Source organism: Podarcis gaigeae, assembly GCF_964106915.1.
Source record: "Podarcis gaigeae genome assembly, chromosome: 4".
Taxonomy (NCBI): domain Eukaryota; kingdom Metazoa; phylum Chordata; class Lepidosauria; order Squamata; family Lacertidae; genus Podarcis; species Podarcis gaigeae.
Genome location: NC_139677.1, coordinates 97,541,146 through 97,559,896, shown reverse-complemented (window position 1 = coordinate 97,559,896; position 18,751 = coordinate 97,541,146). Strand labels below are relative to the sequence as shown.

General features: G+C 47.6%; 1 protein-coding gene across 13 annotated transcripts in view; it reads right to left on the bottom strand.

Annotated features, from left to right (window-relative positions):
• The window catches only part of TENM4 (teneurin transmembrane protein 4), a 650,537-nt gene that overhangs the window by 14,418 nt on the left and 617,368 nt on the right, over positions 1-18,751 (bottom strand). For all 13 annotated transcript variants that reach the window (XM_083735741.1, XM_083735748.1, XM_083735749.1 and 10 more), the window contains 3 exons: positions 13,597-13,769; positions 7,204-7,439; positions 1,398-1,694 (listed from right to left, as the gene is read on the bottom strand). In XM_083735741.1, coding sequence (XP_083591867.1) covers positions 1,398-1,694; positions 7,204-7,439; positions 13,597-13,769 — 706 coding nt within the window. The remainder of the gene's footprint in view (positions 1-1,397; positions 1,695-7,203; positions 7,440-13,596; positions 13,770-18,751) is intronic.

The following is an 18,751-nucleotide window of genomic DNA, read 5'->3' as shown; positions in this document are numbered from 1 at the left end:
TGATGGGAGGCGCCAGCTGGGGAACCCCTAAGGGAAGCCCTAGAGAAGGAGGGCTCAGAGCCCGGGGGTTGGTGGTGGGACACAGAGGAGAGGTCAGAAGGGGAAGATTAGGAAGAGGTGCTGGATACTGAACGGACAACAGGGTTCAGTGAGCAGGAGGAACCTGTGACAGGGAGCACTTCAGACTCTGAGGCTGAAGCAGAGGAAGGGGGCGGGGCCAAGGGACTGTTCAAGACTCCTGGGAGTCTCTGGATGCAACAAGTTCTCCTCCCCCCTTGTCTCCAGGAATGTGCAGGACAACAAGGAGAGAAGAACAGAGCCCAGCAGTGCGCGGACACAGTTTGAGACTGCTTGGGAAACATCTGGGAAAGGAGAAGTCTTAGGAGGGGGTGGAAGGCAGGGGCCAGCAGTCCTGGCAACTGCTCTATGTGGGTAAAACCTACTGGAAAGGTTGTATGCCATTTCCTTGAACAAAGAAGACACGGACAACAGACTCTGCTTCTTTGCGCTGACCTGCATCTGACTCCAGCCCTGACAGAGGAGCAATAGATAGCTCCAGTTTCCAGAGGGGTAGCTGTGTTGGTCAGCAAAACCGGTAGTGTGCCTTGTAGTACCTTAAAGAACAATGACTGTATCCAATGTAGTACTAAGTAATTCATTAGTGCAATGATTTACTGCTGAGTAATGAAGCTTCTTCCCCCATTCTCTTTTCTCAGTGCCTTGCCCAAATCTGCTCCAGGGGGTGCATGGGGTGGGGCGAGGAGGGACAGGGAAAATTCTGTTGCACAACTTTAAACCCTTGGATTAGCTGGATACCATAGCAACAAATTAATTATGGCACAAGCATTCATGGACTGGAGTCCACTATCATCTGACGAAGTGGGCTCTAGTCCATGAAAACTTATGCCATAATTAATTTTTCAGTCCTTAAGGAGCCACAAGGCTCTATTATTGATAGATCCAGTTTCTGAAACAACCAAAATCCCCTGTTAAACTCCACCGCTGAACGCTAAACAGCCCAGAATTCCATGAGAAGAGGGAATTGCTATGCTCAAAATTAAGAATAATGTGGATTTACTTGTTGACAAAGTGGGCTGATGTCTTCTTGGCTCGTGTGGGATATGGGAGTGGTGCTGTTGCGACCAACTCCAGAATCCCCAAAACTATGCTCCTTAAGACTGAATTTCAGGGTCACGTACATGAGCTGTTAGAATTATTAAATGGGAGTAAAAATGAGGAATAGGAGAGAACATAAATAAAGGGATGTGGCATTCAAAACACCTTTAGCTGAGATTGCATTGCAGGGGGTTGGGCTAGATCACTTTGGGGACCCCTATGGTTCTATTACTCTACGTAGGCTACAGGTTTAGCAGCATCTTTTTACAAGCGGTCCTCACCTTCTCCAAGTACGTGTAGCTCCAGGATTTGCCATCGGCAAAGATTCTGGATGTAATCCTGCCAGACTGGTCGTATTCCATCCTTTCTGACATGGTTCCCCTTTGGATCCCAGCAATATGTCCTCCCGTGGAGTAAGTTACGTTGACCCCGTTCAACCTGCTGCTAGGAGACCAAAGCGTGGGCCGGCCGGCCTGGTCGTAAAGGATCCTCAGGGTGAACTTGCGGTGGTCGTCGTAGATCTTCTCTGTCCTCGTCACGCGGTCAAAGTCTAATGACAGCAAGTTCCTGTTATGAACCTGCAGCAGAGAAAGGGGAAGAGTTAAGCATCAGAACTGAACAGAAAGCTGGTGGGTGACCTGCTCTGCAAAGCAACCAAGTCTTCTTCAGGGTTACAATTTCTGGATTTGAGTTTCTTTTTTTGAAAGCAAATCCAAGGGGTATCTGACAAGTTCCAAGATCCTGGATGCTGTTCGAATCAAGTTTTAAGCAAAGCACACCTACTGAAATGAATGGACCTAATTTAGCCATGTTCACTAATTTCAATGGTTCTGCTCCTGAGTACAATTTAGTTGCTGGCCACCCGCATCAAGAGAACAGGAAGGACAATAAAATGAATCTTCACACGCAGCTCAGTTGCTGAATAGAGGAATTAAGGCTGCAATCCTATACACCAGCCTTACTCAAGTTGGAGCGTTCCGGATGTTTTGAACTATAACTCCCATCAGCTCCCATCATTCATGACAATAGGCTGTGCTGCCTGTGCTGGGATGATGGGAGTGGTAGTCCAAAACATTGGTGGGGGGGAGGTAAGTTTGGGAAAGGCTGCTATACACAATTAAAGGTAAAGGGACCCTGACCATTAGGTCCAGTTGTGACCGACTCTGGGGTTGCGGCGCTCATCTCGCTTTATTGGCCAAGGGAGCCGGCGTACAGCTTCCGGGTCATGTGGCCAGCATGACTAAGCCGCTTCTGGCGAACCAGAGCAGCATGCGGAAACACCGTTTATCTTCCCACCAGAGCGGTACCTATCTATCTACTTGCACTTTGAGGTGCTTTCAAACTGCTAGGTTGGCAGGAGCAGGGACCGAGCAACGGGCGCTTACCCGGTCGTGGGGATTCGAACCGCCAACCTTCTGATCGGCAAGTCCTGGGCTCTGTGGTTTAACCCACAGCGCCACCCGTGCTATACACAATTACCTGGGAGTAATTACTCAGTGGTTAACCTTACTCTTGTATCATAGACTTATAGAGTTGGAAGGGACTATAAGGATAATACGTAGGACTTGAACCCTGAGATTAAGAGCCTCGTGCTCTGTCCTCAACTACTTCTTTATTAAAATAAACAACTCATCCATAGCTGCGTTTCGGTTAAAAAAACAACAACCCACTTTTTGGAGATCCACCAGCTCAGGTAGATTAAGTTTAAATGAATGGATGGATATCAAGGAATCACAAATCTCTCAGTGCAAATGTGGTTTGGCCCCAAAGACGTTTTAGGGTAGGAATTAAGCTGGAAGTCGACAGAAATGTTTGCAGACATCTTTGTAATTCCAAATGGTCTGCCTATGGGCCTGAAGTCCATAGAGCACATCCTTGAGGATTCTAGTCCATCCTTGTGTGACTGCTTTCCATGAGATCCTTGTCCATTCTGTGTACAAGACCAAGCCAGGGGAGACGTCGCTGAGATAGGAGTGAGAACATGCTAGGAATGTGGTCTTGTGACAGAATTCTAACCTGCTATGTTCAGCTAGGCATTTAATGGCTGAAATATACCATTGCTAGCAATCTTGCAATTATAAGGTGTGGGAGCGTGTGATTGCTTTTAATTTCCCCGAGTTTTTATTTTAATTTATTGTTGCGTCACTTATGCGTTTGCTAGCCTAGGCTACCTTGGAAGGAAGGGAAAGATATAAGTTTGATAAACAAATGGCCCCTTGTAATAAGAGCTCATCTCCCAGGCATAATGAGTCAAAATTGTAAGGCAAAAATCATACGACCACTGCAGAAATTTCAGCACCAAGTATGTGGAGTGTAGCAAGCTCTCTGCAGCGTGACTGTACACTGTGTGAATGGTTGTAGGGGCAAGGTTAGGACACTCTACTTAGCCAAGCCGCAGCTTAACAGTTGGCAAGGTAATCTCCGTAGTGCTGCTGGGAGCTATGGTGCAATCTGTCATTGTGACAACCACCTTTGCTGTCTCCCCACCAGAATCCCAAAGACAGACCTCCCGTTTTAAGCACGTCCCAGGTTAAATAACCAAAGTGAATGTATCAGACTGCGAAGACACCAGTCTGCGCAACCTAAGTGGCGGGCAGTTTTTGCATCGCTATTTGTGGAGGTTTGCATTTGTGCGAAGGTTGTGGTATTATCCAGAGCGGTGTGGTACTGCAAGCGTTTTCGATCCAAGGGGGTGTCCGGCGAGTGACTGCTGGCTATGGATTTTTAAGGCTGCTGAAGAGCGGGGCTGATCAATCCGTAATAGCCATAGGACCAATTAGAGGTCTAGAATGTTATGACAGCTAGAGGGCCATTGAAAGGTGTTGGCCTGCGAGGTGCTGTACGAGGATGCAGACACTGATCAGTGGGCTAGGGAAACCAGGAGAAGGATGGAGTCCGTGAATAAGGAACAAGATGCAAACTCTCTCTCTCTCTCTCTCTCTCTCTCTCTGTGTGTGTGCCCTTTTGTGTGTCTCCTTTTGTGTGACTCCAAGGGTTCTCCTGGTCCTAATGATACACTCTGTCCAAGTAAAAAGGTAAAGGTAAAGGTACCCCTGCCCGTACGGGCCAGTCTTGACAGACTCTGGGGTTGTGCGCCCATCTCACTTAAGAGGCCAGGGGCCAGCGCTGTCCGGAGACACTTCCGGGTCACGTGGCCAGCGTGACATCGCTGCTCTGGCGAGCCAGAGCTGCACACGGAAACGCCGTTTACCTTCCCGCTATAAAGCGGTCCCTATTTATCTACTTGCACCCAGGGGTGCTTTCGAACTGCTAGGTTGGCAGGCGCTGGGACCGAGCAACGGGAGCGCACCCCGCCGCGGGGATTCGAACCACCGACCTTTCGATCGGCAAGCCCTAGGCGCCGAGGCTTTTACCCACAGCGCCACCCACGTCCCTCTCTGTCCAAGTAAGAATCCCTATTTGGACACAAACATCTTGTGTTCTACAGTGGATGCTCGGGTTGCAAACGTGATCTGTGCGGTATGCATGTTTGCAACCCACAGTGCTCGCAACCTGCAGTGGCGCATCTGTGCACGCGCGGGTTGCAATCTGGCGCTTCTGTGCAAAGCGAGATTTGGCGCTTCTGCACATGCGAGACTGGAACGGGTTACTTCCGGGTTTTGGCGGTCCGTAACCCAAAAAAACGCAACCTGAAGTGTTTGTAACCCAAGGTGTTACTGTATAGGAAGGATGCTCAGCAATGTATTTCTAGGGCAAATGGTACCCGGGGAAGCCAATAGAGATTACTCCCCAATCCACAGATGTGGCAGGTCTTGGTGGTTTCCTTTGGCTCAACCGCATTCCCCACTGGTTATGTGAACTGACTTATGGTCCCTTGCAGCTCAGATGTCAAAAAGTGTGGACGCACCTCAAGGGATAGTTGTGAAGCAAGCTGAATACAATATTGGGATCGGGGTGTGTCAGGGCTGCCTCTAGGTCCCAGCTCACAGAGGACCAACGCCAGGTTGATGTAATGTACAAAAGTCTTTATTGAAGTTTGGTTTCCATTCCAACGCCAGAGCGTGCAGCCCTACGTCTTAACCTTAGATCGGCGAAGTTCCGTCTGACTCATCACCCCTTCCGCACCAGTTTAAGATCCTAGCCCTACTCCACCTCTTCCGTTGTTCTTTCCTCCTCTGGGTCCTCCTGCCCCCTGGGGTTTCCTCCTTTCTGGACTCTTCTGACGCTGACCCCCCTGAGTCTTGCCCCTCCTTCCGGCGGGCTTTAGGACCTGGCTCCCTATCCGGGCTACCTGCTGTGCCGCTCGCCTGTACATTTGAACTTGGCGCGCGCGTCCAGCCGGTAACCTTCCTCCTGACCGTTTCCCCGCTCTCCGATGGAGGCGTGGCCAATCCTGACTCATCTCCTCTCGCTGGTAGTGAGAACACTGGTCCCGATTCCTGGGACTCCTCCCCCCCACTGCGCTCTGGTGGGGAAGCTGGTCCTGATTTCCAACTGCTGCTCTGGGAGTCCCCGCTGGCCCCTTCCTTCTGGGGTTTCCCCCTTGGCACCCCCCTTGCCCTGGCCATCGGTGCTCCCTTCTGTGAATCTTCCGATTCGCTGGAGAGGCTCGTGGAATCCCTCTGACCGCTGTCACTGCCTCCACCCCCCTCGGATTCCTCCTCCTCGCTCTCCATCTCCGCCCACTCCTGTGCCTCTGCTCCCGAACCCCTGACAGGGTGGTTTCCAGGTAAGTCCCACTCCGCATAATCGATCACATGACATGGCACATGCACACCATTTGAATGGCCTTGGGAGGCCCCTGACCCCCTCCAATATTTTATGGGGTGGTGGTGAAGGGACCTCAGACCCCAGGAGTTGGCTCCTATGGTATGGAGTTAAGGCAGCCAGCCTATGAGTTGGGAGAGACCAAGTTCATATCCCCACTTGACCCATGAAGCTCACTGGGTGACCTTGGGCCAGTCCAGGGCCAGATTTAGGTTTGATGAGGCCCTCAGCTACTGAAGGTAATGGGGCCCTTCATATGTCCAGCTGTCCTTTGTCAATAACAAATTGTCGCTTTTTTGTGTTGAATATATGCTATATGGTAATTTATGGACCGAATAGGTTTCTAAAGTCATTTGCACAGAACAAAATACTGTATTTATTTTATCAAAGTAATTGATATAGAAAGGAGCAAACCAGTAAAATTTTAGGGAGCAGGCTAGCAGGCAGGGCCCATTCCTTACATCATAGGAGCCTACACAACACAAAACACTGTTGCTGGATGTAGGTTTTATTTTTTTATCTTATATTTTGGAAATGCACATCCAGTTTTTCCCCCTTTAAATTTTTTCGGGGCCTCCAAGAGAGTTGGACCCTAAGCTATAGCTTTTTTTAGCTTATACGTAAATCCGGCACTGGGCCAGTCGCACTGCCTCTCAACCTAACCTACCTTAAGGGGTTGTTGTGTGGGGACTAAAGGGGAACTACGGCATCTTAAAAAGCAGAGACATCACCTTGCCAATGAAGGTCCTTATAGTTAAAGCTATGCTTTTCCCTGTAGTGATGTATGGAAGTGAGAGCTGGACCATAAAGAAGGCTGATCGCCAAAGAATAGATGCTTTTGAATTATGGTGCTAGAGGAGACTCTTGAGAGTCCCATGGACTGCAAGAAGATCAAACCTCTCCATTCTGAAGGAAATCAGCCCTGGGTGCTCACTGGAAGGACAGATCCTGAAGCTGAGGCTCCAAGACTTTGGCCACCTCATGAGAAGAGAAGACTCCCTGGAAAAGACCCTGATGTTGGGAAAGATGAAGGGCACAAGGAGAAGGGGACGACAGAGGATGAAATGGTTGGACAGTCTTCTTGAAGCTACCAGCATGAGTTTGACCAAACTGCAGGAGGCAGTGGAAGACAGGAGTGCCTGGCTTGCTCTGGTCCTTGGGGTCACGAAGAGTCGGACACAACTAAATGACTAAACAACAACAACACGGCATGTATGCATGTCACCTTGAGCTTGTTGGGCTGGAAACGCAACAAACAACTAAGCATCAATACCGTCATCAATACCAGTTTCTTATTCCGCATGGTGGTAAAGGTGATGTTGGGGACTGAACCTACAATGCACGGCTTTTTCCACTCACCCTCAGCCTGCGCCCGAAGACGGTGATCTGACCCCTGGCCTGCTCTTTGCGCTGCCTCCACTCAACCAGGTTGAGACCATTGTCAATGGGGAGGGTGACATTCCTCTTCCCCACCGTAGGGTTAACTGTGCCGGCCAGAAGATGAGGCTCAGTCTGCAGGGCCACCTCCATTCCGTTAGCCAGGATGAGCCGCAGGGAGCCATCTGCGCCGATGTAATAGCTGTTTCGCACCTGATCTGTAAGAAAGAGGATGTGGGGAGGAGAGAGAGTGATCCAGAGGGCTGAAACTCAGCTGCTGAAGTCATGAAATAATAATAATAGTAATAATAATAATAGCAATAGCAATAATAATAATAGTAACAACAACAACAACAACAACAACTTATACCTCGCACTCCCTGGCCAGAGCCGGGCTCAGGGCGGCTAACACCAATAAAATCACAGTAAAAACATAATAGGGGGAAAAAGAGAGGGGGGGGGGAGAGAAACAACCAATTTAAAATACAGGTTAAAGTGCAATTTAAAATGCAGTCTCATTTTAATGTAGCCGATAAATCAAGACCATAAAGGGAGGGAAAGATAAGGGTCAGACCGAGTCCAAACCAAAGGCCAGGCGGAACAGCTCGGACTTGCAGGCCCTGTGGAAAGATGTCAAGTCCCGCAGGGCCCTGGTCTCTTGTGACAGAGCGTTCCACCATGTCGGGGCCAGTGCTGAATAGGCCCTGGCCCTGGTTGAAACCAATCTAACCTCCTTGAGGCTTGGGACCTCCAAAGTGTTGTCATTTGTGGACCTTAAGGTCCTCCACAGGGCATAGCAGGAGAGGCAGTCCTGTATGTACGTGGGTCCTAGGCCGCATAGGGCTTTAAAGGTCAAAACCATGAGATACAGAATGGGTTAAACCAAGGAAGAAGAAGAATTGAGCTGTAGGCTCAGTGGCAGAGCAGCTGCTATTCTGGTTTAATCCCTTGCACCTCAAGGTTGGGTTGGGAAGAAACCTCCACCTGGGGATACGGATAAGGTCCATTATCTGACTGTTGACTCAGGACACTAAACTGTGCGTTTCTATTTAATTTTCACTTTCTTCTGTGTATATTGTAATGTTCTCTTGCTGCTATGGCCATTGGCTGAGGCGAATAAAGTTTCTATTCTATTCTAAACCTCCACCTGAGACTTCGGAGAGCTGACGCCTGTCAGTGTAGACCAGGGTTTCCCAAACATGGGTCTCCAGTTATCGGACTGTCATAATCTCTAGCTAGCCATCTCTAGATGAACCATATCCTGACTCGGTATAAGATATTGTTACAAATGTTGGGTGCCTCTCTCTCTGCTGAGCGGTGGCAAAAGTTCATGGGGTTCCAGGCATTCACCCAAGTTCTGTGTTGCTTTGGAGAACTGAAGACACGGCAGAAACTGCTGTTGCTTTAAGAAACATGCTTTATTCACCTATTTGCACCTTCAGCCTGCATGGAAAGGGTCCAGATCCTACAGCGTGGTCATTTCAAAAGCACCTCTCCCAGCCAGCCTTCAGCCAACCTGCCCAAGATGAAGTCTTTCTTCTTCCTCCTTCTTCCCACAGCGGTACCTATTTATCTACTTGCACTTTGACGTGCTTTCAAACTGCTAGGTAGGCAGGAGCAGGGACCGAGCAACGGGAGCTCACCCCATCGCGGGGATTCAAACCGCCGACCTTCTGATCAGCAAGTCCTAGGCTCTGTGCTTTAACCCACAGCGCCACCCACGTCCCTCTTCTTCCCAGTACACCTTCCTAAAAATTCTCTTTTCCTGTCACCGTATACCCAGTTACCCTGGCAAACTTCCAAACACCCAGTCTCTGTTTATACCTCAGGGCAAAAGAGCAGGACACTCATCTTGCCTTGCCAATGGCTCTCAATGGCCCCATATTGTTTCTTACTGGACCCCAGGCTTGGCCAAGTCATTTTGCATAGGCTAGCTCAAGAATTCCTGTGCAGCTAGTATTTTCCCCTTCACTTCCCAAATCACCAAAATCCTACCATTTCTTAATTTCTACGGTTCTATGACAATATTTTCTAGGGTTCTATAACAATATTTCCCTGTGTTGCTTTTTCATTATTAGAATTAATATGGCAGAATTATTTAGTGCCCAACCAATTGCTAGTTTCAGGTTATATGAATACAGCAGTATTCAAACTGCTTTCAAACTGTTAGAATTGTCTCAAGAGTTATTTATTACTGCTCTTGTGCCTTTAACAAGCTGTAAAACAGGCAGAAATTCAGTAGGTGAAGCTATACATTTCTCCATGTTAGAAGGAGTATTCCCTGTTAAATTTCAGCCTCTCAGGTTGCTGTTACAAAGCCCAAGGTCTCGCTGCCTGTTCACATGCGTTTATGTGTAATTAAGATTTTTTTTGCCCCGATATGCATTGCTTTACCCCCCCCTTTTTTTTTACATTGCATGGCATTTGTGATTTTTCCAGGTGAAACTACAGGGTTTTCTTTGCCCAGCCCACCCCTCTCTCCAGTCCTGGAGCTGGTGCTGATTTAGAATGATGTACCTTTATAGCTGTGCCGAGCTGCCGAACACGGAGATGCTTGACCACAAGACAATTATTAGACCCTCACCCCCAGATGCATAAATCTCAGCAAATCAATTAATTCCCCGAAGAGCCCCGAGCAGCAGCTACTGTGCCTTAATTAGACTCATGAGGAGGCGCTAAATTCCCTTCCCAGCGTTTGTCAGACATCTGAACGCTTCTAAAATCCGGCTGGTCCAATTAGAAATGGGCTTGATTTGTCTACATGACAGGGAAACTTATGGGGCTGTAATATAATTCAGAAAGGGCAGGTAACAGTTCCATCTCCTTTGCCAGGCATAACCAGTGTGGTCACTTTCAGATTGTTGCTCCTGGACTCCCAGCTCCCTTCAACCCTGACCCCCTGGGGCTGATGGGATGGGAAGTCCCAGCAAGATCTGGAGCAGCGGTTCTCAACCTGTGGGTCCCCAGATGTTGTTGGACTACAACTCCCATCATCCCTGAGCTCTGGCGGTGATGGGAGTTGTAGTTCAACAACATCTGGGGAGCCACAGCTTGAGAAAAGCTGAATTCTGGAGGGTCAAGCGTTTCGCTTCTATCTGGATCACAGCCTTAGCAAAAATCCAAGTACAGTGGTACCTCGGTTTACGAACTTCATCTGTTCCGGAAGTCCGTTCTTAAACCGAGGTGGGCTTTCCCTAATGAGGCCTCCCACCGCCAACATTCAGATTCCGTTCTTAGACCAAGGTAAAGTTCTCAAATCAGGACACTATTACCGGTTTTGCGGAGTTTGTAAACAGAATCATTCTTAAACAGGACTGTTCTTAAACCGAGGTACCACTGTATTAAGGGACGCGGGTGGCGCTGTGGGTTAAACCACAGAGCCTAGGACTTGCCGATCAGAAGGTTGGCGGTTCAAATCCCCATGACGGGGTGAGCTCCTGTTGCTCTGTCCCTGCTCCTGCCAACCTAGCAGTTCGAAAGCACGTCAGAGTGCAAGTAGATAAATAGGTACTGCTCTGGCGGGAAGGTAAATGGAATTTCTGTGCACTGGTTCGCCAGAAGCAGCTGTACACCGGCTCCCTTGGCCAATAAAGCGAGATGAGCGCCGCAACCCCAGAGTCGGCCACGACTGGACCTAATGGTCAGGGGCCCTTTACCTTTTACCACTGTATTATGCACAAAATAAATGAGAATATAAATTTAATATGGTTTTCCAGAGCTGGGCTGTTTGTTTTGCATGAAGTTGTCCTAACCCCATTCCCTGTCCCCGATTATGATCTCTATGCTATGATAACAGCACAAGGACACTGGAAGACTTTTGCCTTGTGAGAAGAGCTGGCAAGCAAGGAAGCAGGCTGAACCCCCAACAGAAAACAGCTGCAGTACCACGACAGGCCTGGCAAGGGCTCCGCTTCTTAATTAGGTGCAAGTGCGCGCCAATCAGCAAAGGAAAGCATTAGAAGGCGCCAGGATATGGGGTCCTCATGGTGCTGGGATTACCATGATGAGGTCTGTTTCCTGCTGCATAATCCAGTCTGTGCCGCTCAGCCCTTCCCAGCCCTTGCCAATAGCTGCAGAGCGAGATGACGATTCATTATCTGAACGAATTTGTGTTAATGGCCTGACTTATCTCTGAGACTCTGGGGAGGTTACAGAAATAGTTTCAGCTTTACATTAGCACTCCCGTGAAAAGGGATTCATACCAGACCTTGAAGCAAGTTCATAGTTGTAGGGTCGAGGAGGTGGAAAGAGGTGGGGGGCTTCCCCCCATCCACCGGCACACCCTAGAAAATTGCATACAGTTTAATTCCCCCTTTCCCTTCTGCAGATTCTGTTCGCGTTCCTTTTGGTCGGGGTAAGTAAACTTTTTAAAGCAGGGGGCCAGTCCACTGTCCCTCAGACTTTGTGGGGAGGCCGGACTATATTTTGAAAATATAAATGAACGAATTCTGATGCCCCACAAATAACCCAGAGATGCATTTCAAATAAAAGCACATACAGTGGTACCTCAGGTTACATATGCTTCAGGCTACATATGCTCCAGGTTACAGACTCCGCTAACTCAGAAATAGTGCTTCAGGTTAAGAACTTTGCTTCAGGATGAGAACAGAAATCGAGCTCTGGCGGCACGGCGGCAGCAGGAGGCCCCATTAGCTAAAGTGGTACTTTAGGTTAAGAACAGTTTCAGGTTAAGAACGGACCTCCGGAACGAAATAAGTACTTAACTCGAGGTACCACTGTATTCTACTGATGCAAAAACAGCAGGCAGGACTCACAAATAACCCAGAGATGCATTTTAAATACAAAGACACATTCTACTCATGTAAAAAACATGCTGATTCCTGGACTGACTGATTTAGAAAGCGAATGGGCTGGATCCGGCCCCCGGGCCTTAATTTGCCTACCCATGCTTTTGGTGCTCCTAGCTGAGAACCCCTGCTTAAAATCTGGCGAGTAGACAGATTGCGGGTGGGCACAGTCAGATCCAAATAGGTCCCTTGCCCAATTGATCACTGCACTCTGCACAAAAGGGCTCCTGCTGATAACCATCTTATCAGGAGGTCTGTGGCACCATCCCCCTTGGAATTCCCTCCCATCACATATTGAAGGGGAGCTGCCTTTGTTGTCTTTTCAGCACCTATTGAGATCTCCCTCTTCCAACAGGTGGCACACCTGAACTTTGATCGAACTATTTTTAACTGCTTTTGTATACGGAATTCTTTTGAAATGTTTTATAGGTGGAACTGTTTTTACACTTTCCTTGGTTGTTGTTTTTTGGTTGCAACTGGTTTTTTTCTTGTTTATAATGAGTGCGCCTGTCTGTCTCATACCCTCCAACACCTCTCCAATGAAAATAGGGACGGCCTATTCAATAATAAGGGGCGTGGGTGGCGTTGTGGTCTAAACCACTGAGACTCTAGGGCTTGCCAATCAGAAGGTCGGCGGTTCGAATCCCTGTGATGGGGTGAGCTCCTGTTGCTCTGTCCCAGCTCCTGCCAACCTAGCAGTTCGAAAGCACGCCAAAAAGTTCTAGTAGATAAATAGGTACCACTCCGGCGGGAAGGTAAACGGCGTTTCTGTGCGCTGCTCTAGTTTCAGTATTCCGTTGCGCCAGAAGCGGCTTAGTCATGCTGGCCACATGACCTAGAAAAACTGACTGTGGACAAACACTGGCTCCCTCGGCCTGTAAAGTGAGATGAGCGCTGCAACCCTAGAGTAGTCTGCAACTGGGCTTAACTGTCAGGGGTCCTTTACCTTTTTATTCCATAATAATAATAATTACTAATATTTATACCCTATCCATCTGGCTAGGCTGCCCAAGCCACTCTGTGCGGCCTCCAACGTATAAAAAAACACAACAAAACATCAAAAATAAAAAACCTTCCGTATACAGGGTTGCCTTCAGATGTCTTCTAAAGGTTGTATAGTTACTTATCCCCTTGGCTTGGGGGTCGGATAGCTCTATACCCTCCAATATTTCTCTGATGGAAATAGGGAAAAGCGGGACATTCCGGGATCAAATCAGAAACCAGGATGGCTTCTGTAAATCCAAGACTGTCCCTGAAAAATAGGGATACTTGGAAGGTCTGCAGAGACAATGGAAGAATGCACCTTCAGAGGTGAAGTTAAACCATTGGAGAGTTACAGCGTCTGCTGTGGCTGTAGAGACTGAAGAAGAAGAGACATGTTTTGTTGCAGTTGGGGCACATGAAGGCATCCGGTTGTGGAGATGCAGGTGTATCATAGCATTGATAATAGTACGTTTTATTGCTGAAACCTGGATTGGGGCCTTAAGGTAAAGGGCAGGGCTGAAGGAGAACGAACCCAAGCCAAAAAAAACCTGGACAAAGCCCGTCCAGCAGATCTGAAGCTCACCTTGCAAGAGGGTGTAGAAGGCACCTGAGGCTGAGAGGTTGGTTGTTATGGTGACGTCATCCTTGCTGGAGGTCTCAACCTGGACATGCACTGAGCTGTCCGTGTCGCTGCGGAAACTGCTGACCAGACCGGTAGGGAAAGTGATGTTGGTGAGGCGGCCAAAACTGTCATACCTGGAATGGAAGGAGATACATGAGTGGCAAACAGAGGAGGAGGAGGAGGAGGAGGAGGAGGAGGAGAGAGAGAGAGAGAGAGAGAGAGAGAGAGAGAGAGATAGAGAGAGACAGCAACCTCCACCCCAAAGCATTGGGTTTTAACTTGCTGCCATCTGACCTAAGCCTTGCAGTGCAAGAAAAAAATTCTTTTTTTAAAAAAGAAATAGTATCACTGATGCTGCAAACCATCTGAGCAACCTCTTTTTTATTTTTATTTATTTGAGTTCCTGCCTCCGAGAGTGGCACATATTTGCTTCTTTGCTGTTTGCTCAGCAGGTCATGACCTCACTTACCATATTTTCCCGTCTATAAGACGCCCCCATGTATAAGACTCAGACTTAAGAAAATGGGGGGTGGGGAGATGGCCGAGAGTATAAGACGCCCCCTAATTTTTTACTTTATTTTTTTTAGGGGGGAAAACCTAGTTTTACACATGGAAAAAATACGGTATATTCCCAGTAGCTGTTAAAAGGTTGCATGTTATTGAGGAAGGTGAATAGCTGGAGCGACTGATGTTCTTTTGAAGGTGATTTTTTAATTAGTGGCAGATGAGGTGTAAAATATTCTTGCCCAGAAACAAAAATCTGCTCTGCTACCAAGGAGGATGTGTGAACGCAAATTCTGAACAGAGTTTGCTGCCGCTGTTCCTCTTTGCCACACAGGCATGCTTCTTTTAACAAACGCTTTGTGCAACTTTTCCTTCCACCTTCTTATGCCCGCTTTGCCCTGCTGTTCCTAAAGATGTCTTAGGGCTCTCCATAATGCTTTGAGGTAGAGTTCCTCTCACCCCTGGGCCCCAATTCGCACACGGCTCGACAGGTTAAGTTTTGAATCTGCAGAATTCTCGGCTTGCTTTGATTCAAAACAAAAATTTATGGAAAAATGGGATAGAAGATATATGTTCAAAAATATAGTAAAGGTTCGCTATCTATGCTGCCAATCAATTGACGCTGGAGAGAAATTGAGTTGAGAAACAAGATCAAGGGTACATATTGATATAGGAATGTATTAGATAAAATGTAAAGAACATACAACAATAAGAGTATATTCATTTGTAAAAAAAAGAATATACAACGAGATTGACAGGAAGTCCGTAGTGTTGGTACAAATATTATTTTGGAATAGCTATTTGTCTTTTTTTGTCTTTTTTTTTTAGGTATATAAATTTTGTATATAAACTTTGTATACATGTTGAAAATTATATTATAATAAGTCCTGTAATGTAATATGACAATGTATGCATATGTAATATAAGAACGTTAATAAATAAATAAGTTGGGGGGGGGGGAATTATCGGCTTGTGAGAAAGTGGTTTTGATTTCAAGGGTTGAGCGTGGAAAAATGGCACAAGATGTTCAAATACGCTGCTGACCTGGGCAGATGAAGCAAAAGCCAAAACGGCTTGAAATCAAAAGGGCTGAGTTAGATGTGTTCTATGAATGCAAGTCCGTACGTGTGGACATTTCTAGCCTTTCAGGAACTGTTTTTACACATTTTTAAAATTAATTGCGACCTAAAATCTGAACAGCTTATATCTATGTATATGTAAGGAATGCGGGTGGCACTGTGGGTTAAACCACAGAGCCTAGGACTTGCCGATCAGAAGGTCGGCGGTTCGAATCCCTGCAACGGGGTGAGCTCCCGTTGCTCGGTCCCTGCTCCTGCCCACCTAGCAGTTTGAAAGTGCAAGTAGATAGATAGGTACCACTCTGGTGGGAAGGTAAATGGTGTTTCTGTGCGCTGCTCTGGTTCGCCAGAAGCGGCTTAGTCATGCTGGCCACATGACCCGGAAGCTGTACGCCAGCTCCCTCGGCCAATAAAGCGAGATGAGCACCACAACCCCAGAGTCGGTCACGACTGGACCTAATGGTCAGGGGTCCCTTTACCTTTACTAAAATTTGAATAGCTTATATCTATGTATGTTGTTGTTGTTTAGTCATGTCCGACTCTTTGTGACCCCATGGACCAGAGCACACCAGGCACTCCTGTCTTCCACTGCTTCCCGCAGTTTGGTCAAACTCATGCTGGTAGGTTATATATATATGTATATGTGTATATTTTTATATATGTTGGAAGCTGCCCAGAGTGGCTGGGGCAACCCAGTCAGATGGGCGGAATACAAATAACAAAATTATTATAACTGATTTGTCTGATTCAGTGATATCCTAGAATCATAAGTTGGAAGGGACCACGAGGGTCATCTACTCCAACCCCCTACAATGTAAGAATCCTTTTGCCCAACGTTGGACTCGAACTCACAACCCTGAGATTAAGAGTCTCGTGCTTTAGCAACTGAGCTATCCTGCAGGCTTGATTATACTAACCACCCCTCTTCATACTTCAGGAGTCCCCTAAACATAAACAAACCAAGTTTCTCCTTTCTGTAACATCCTTTTTCTGTTACAGGTAGGTAGTTGTGTTGGTCTGCCGTAGTTGAAACAAAATAAACAAAATTCCTTCCAGTAGCACCTTAGAGACCAACTGAATTTGTCATTGGTATGAACTTTCGTGTGCATGCACACTTCTTCAGATACAAATTTATCTTTTTTTCTGTGTGCCCTTTCGTAAGTGAGGAAACCCAGGGAAGCTGGAAATTGGGGCAGCCTACAGAAAACCCCTGAAAAGAGCATCCAGAAGACCCGTTCAACAACTGCATCGTTAAAATCAAAACAGACAAACCAAAAGCACCACACTCCCCCCAAAACATCTGTTCTGAAAACTGGGTAAAACGGATGGGTGTCAACATATGGCGATCTCTGCTCATTTCCACCTCTATGAAGGCACATAATTCGGTTTGAAAAGATAGCCTAGGAAAATGAGGTTACAGGGAACCAAGCAGAGGGCCTTCTCGGTGGTGGCACCTGCCCTGTGGAACGCCCTCCCAGCAGATGTCAAGCCAATAAACAATTATTTTACCTTTAAAAGACAACTGAAGGCGTCCCTGTTTAGGGAAGTTTTTAATGTCTGACGCTGTATTGTTTTTAATATTCGGTTGGAAGCTGCCCAGAGTGGCTGGGGAAACCCAGCCAGATGGGCAGGGTATAAATAATAAATTATTATTTGAATTATGCTGCTGGAGAAGACTCTTGAGAGTCCCATGGACTGCAAGATCAAACCTCTCCATTCTGAAGGAAATCAGCCCTGAGTGCTCACTGGAAGGACAGATCCTGAAGCTGAGGCTCCAATACTTTGGCCACCTCATGAGAAGAGAAGACTCCCTGGAAAAGACCCTGATGTTGGGAAAGATGGAGGGCACCAGGAGAAGGGGACGACAGAGGACGAGATGGTGGGACAGTGTTCTCGAAGCTACCAGCATGAGTTTGACCAAACTGTGGGAGGCAGTGGAAGACAGGAGTGCCTGGCGTGCTCTGATCCATGGGGTCACGAAGAGTGGGACAAGACTAAACGACTGAACATCATCATCATCATCATTATTCTTATTCTTATTATTATCTGTAGGGAGACAAATCCTCGCAAGTCAATTCATTCCACGGCTAAGCTGGCTGTGCCCTGTTTCCACAGTCCAAAGGATTCAGAAGTTAGGCTGGTCTCCATCACACCCTAATGTTCTCATGTTCATTTAACGCTCTGACTTGCACCAGAATTAAGGACAAACACCGTGACGCAGGGAGGCTCCGAGCAGCCGGCACCGGCAATGAATTCATCACCCCCCCTAATGTAACCTGCTGCTGTCCGACCGAGGTACCCCAGCCTTTACAATCACGGTGGCAATTATGAGGCTGACAAAGGAAACCAGGGCCATCCATCCCCAAATGGAAACGCATTTAGCCGCGGTTCACTGCACAGAATTAATGCAGTATTTGGTGCTTATGAGACCTAATTGTTTGCTTGTGAACATCCGACACCGTCATTTGTCACATTACTGGCACGGAAAGGAGGCAGTTGGTTCCAGAAATGCCTGCTCAGAAGCTCCCATCCCCCCCGGGTCCTCTGCTTTCGGCAACCTTTGGCAGCTAAATAATCGGTGGGAAATGAGTCACCTTGAAATACTGCTACATTTGGTGACTAGGAAGCAGAAATAGCATCAGTGTTTTTTTCTTCCAAGACACGGGGGTTTGGGAGAAAGGGAAAAGGGGCCATATCCTCCAATTTCAACTGCCTCGCTAAACTTTTAGTCACTAGCAGTGCTGCAGGCAGGCCTTGGAAAATGGGATGAGGTTCAAAATGCAATTTTCAGTAAAAGAAATCTCCTCTTGCGTGTTGGATCAGCCCAACTTCTCAGGAGTTTAGGACAGCTTGACATGGGTTTGTTACTGCCCCTGTCCCAAACCTCGGTTGCGCTCCGCGGCGACCCGGAAGTAACGGAGCGCATTACTTCCGGGTTTTGCCGCTCGTGCATGCGCAGATGCTCAAAATGAATTCACGCGCATGCACGGAAGCGGTGAAACGCAACCCGCGCAAGCGCAGACGCGTCTTACGTTTACTTCAGGATGCGAACGTGGCTCCGGAACGGATCCCGTTTGTATCCAGATGTACCACTGTATATATATTTAGGGGGCCAGGCCCCCAATGTTCAGAGGGCACCCTGTGCAAAGTCCGGCCCCCTCGATCCTCCAGAGAAGGTGGTGCCTCTGTGCTGCGCGCATGGGTTCAGCAAGGGGAGGAGTCGGGGGAGAAGTCCATGCCCTGAAGTAAGTTCCAGGGGCCAAAATTACTTCATGGGAATTTGCTGCTGGAAGATATGGCGACGGTCACTGGACTTGATGGCTTCAGAGGGGGATTAGAGGGCAAATTCACCGAGGATGGGGAGGTGGTCTAACAGCAGCCATTAGCTTTGATAGCCACCTGAGCAGACTTTATTTGGATGAATACAATGATAATTGATAATATATCAGGCTACTGACAATTACAGTCGCACCTTGGTTCTCAAACCGAATAATAATAATAATAATAATAATAATAATAATAATAATAATTTA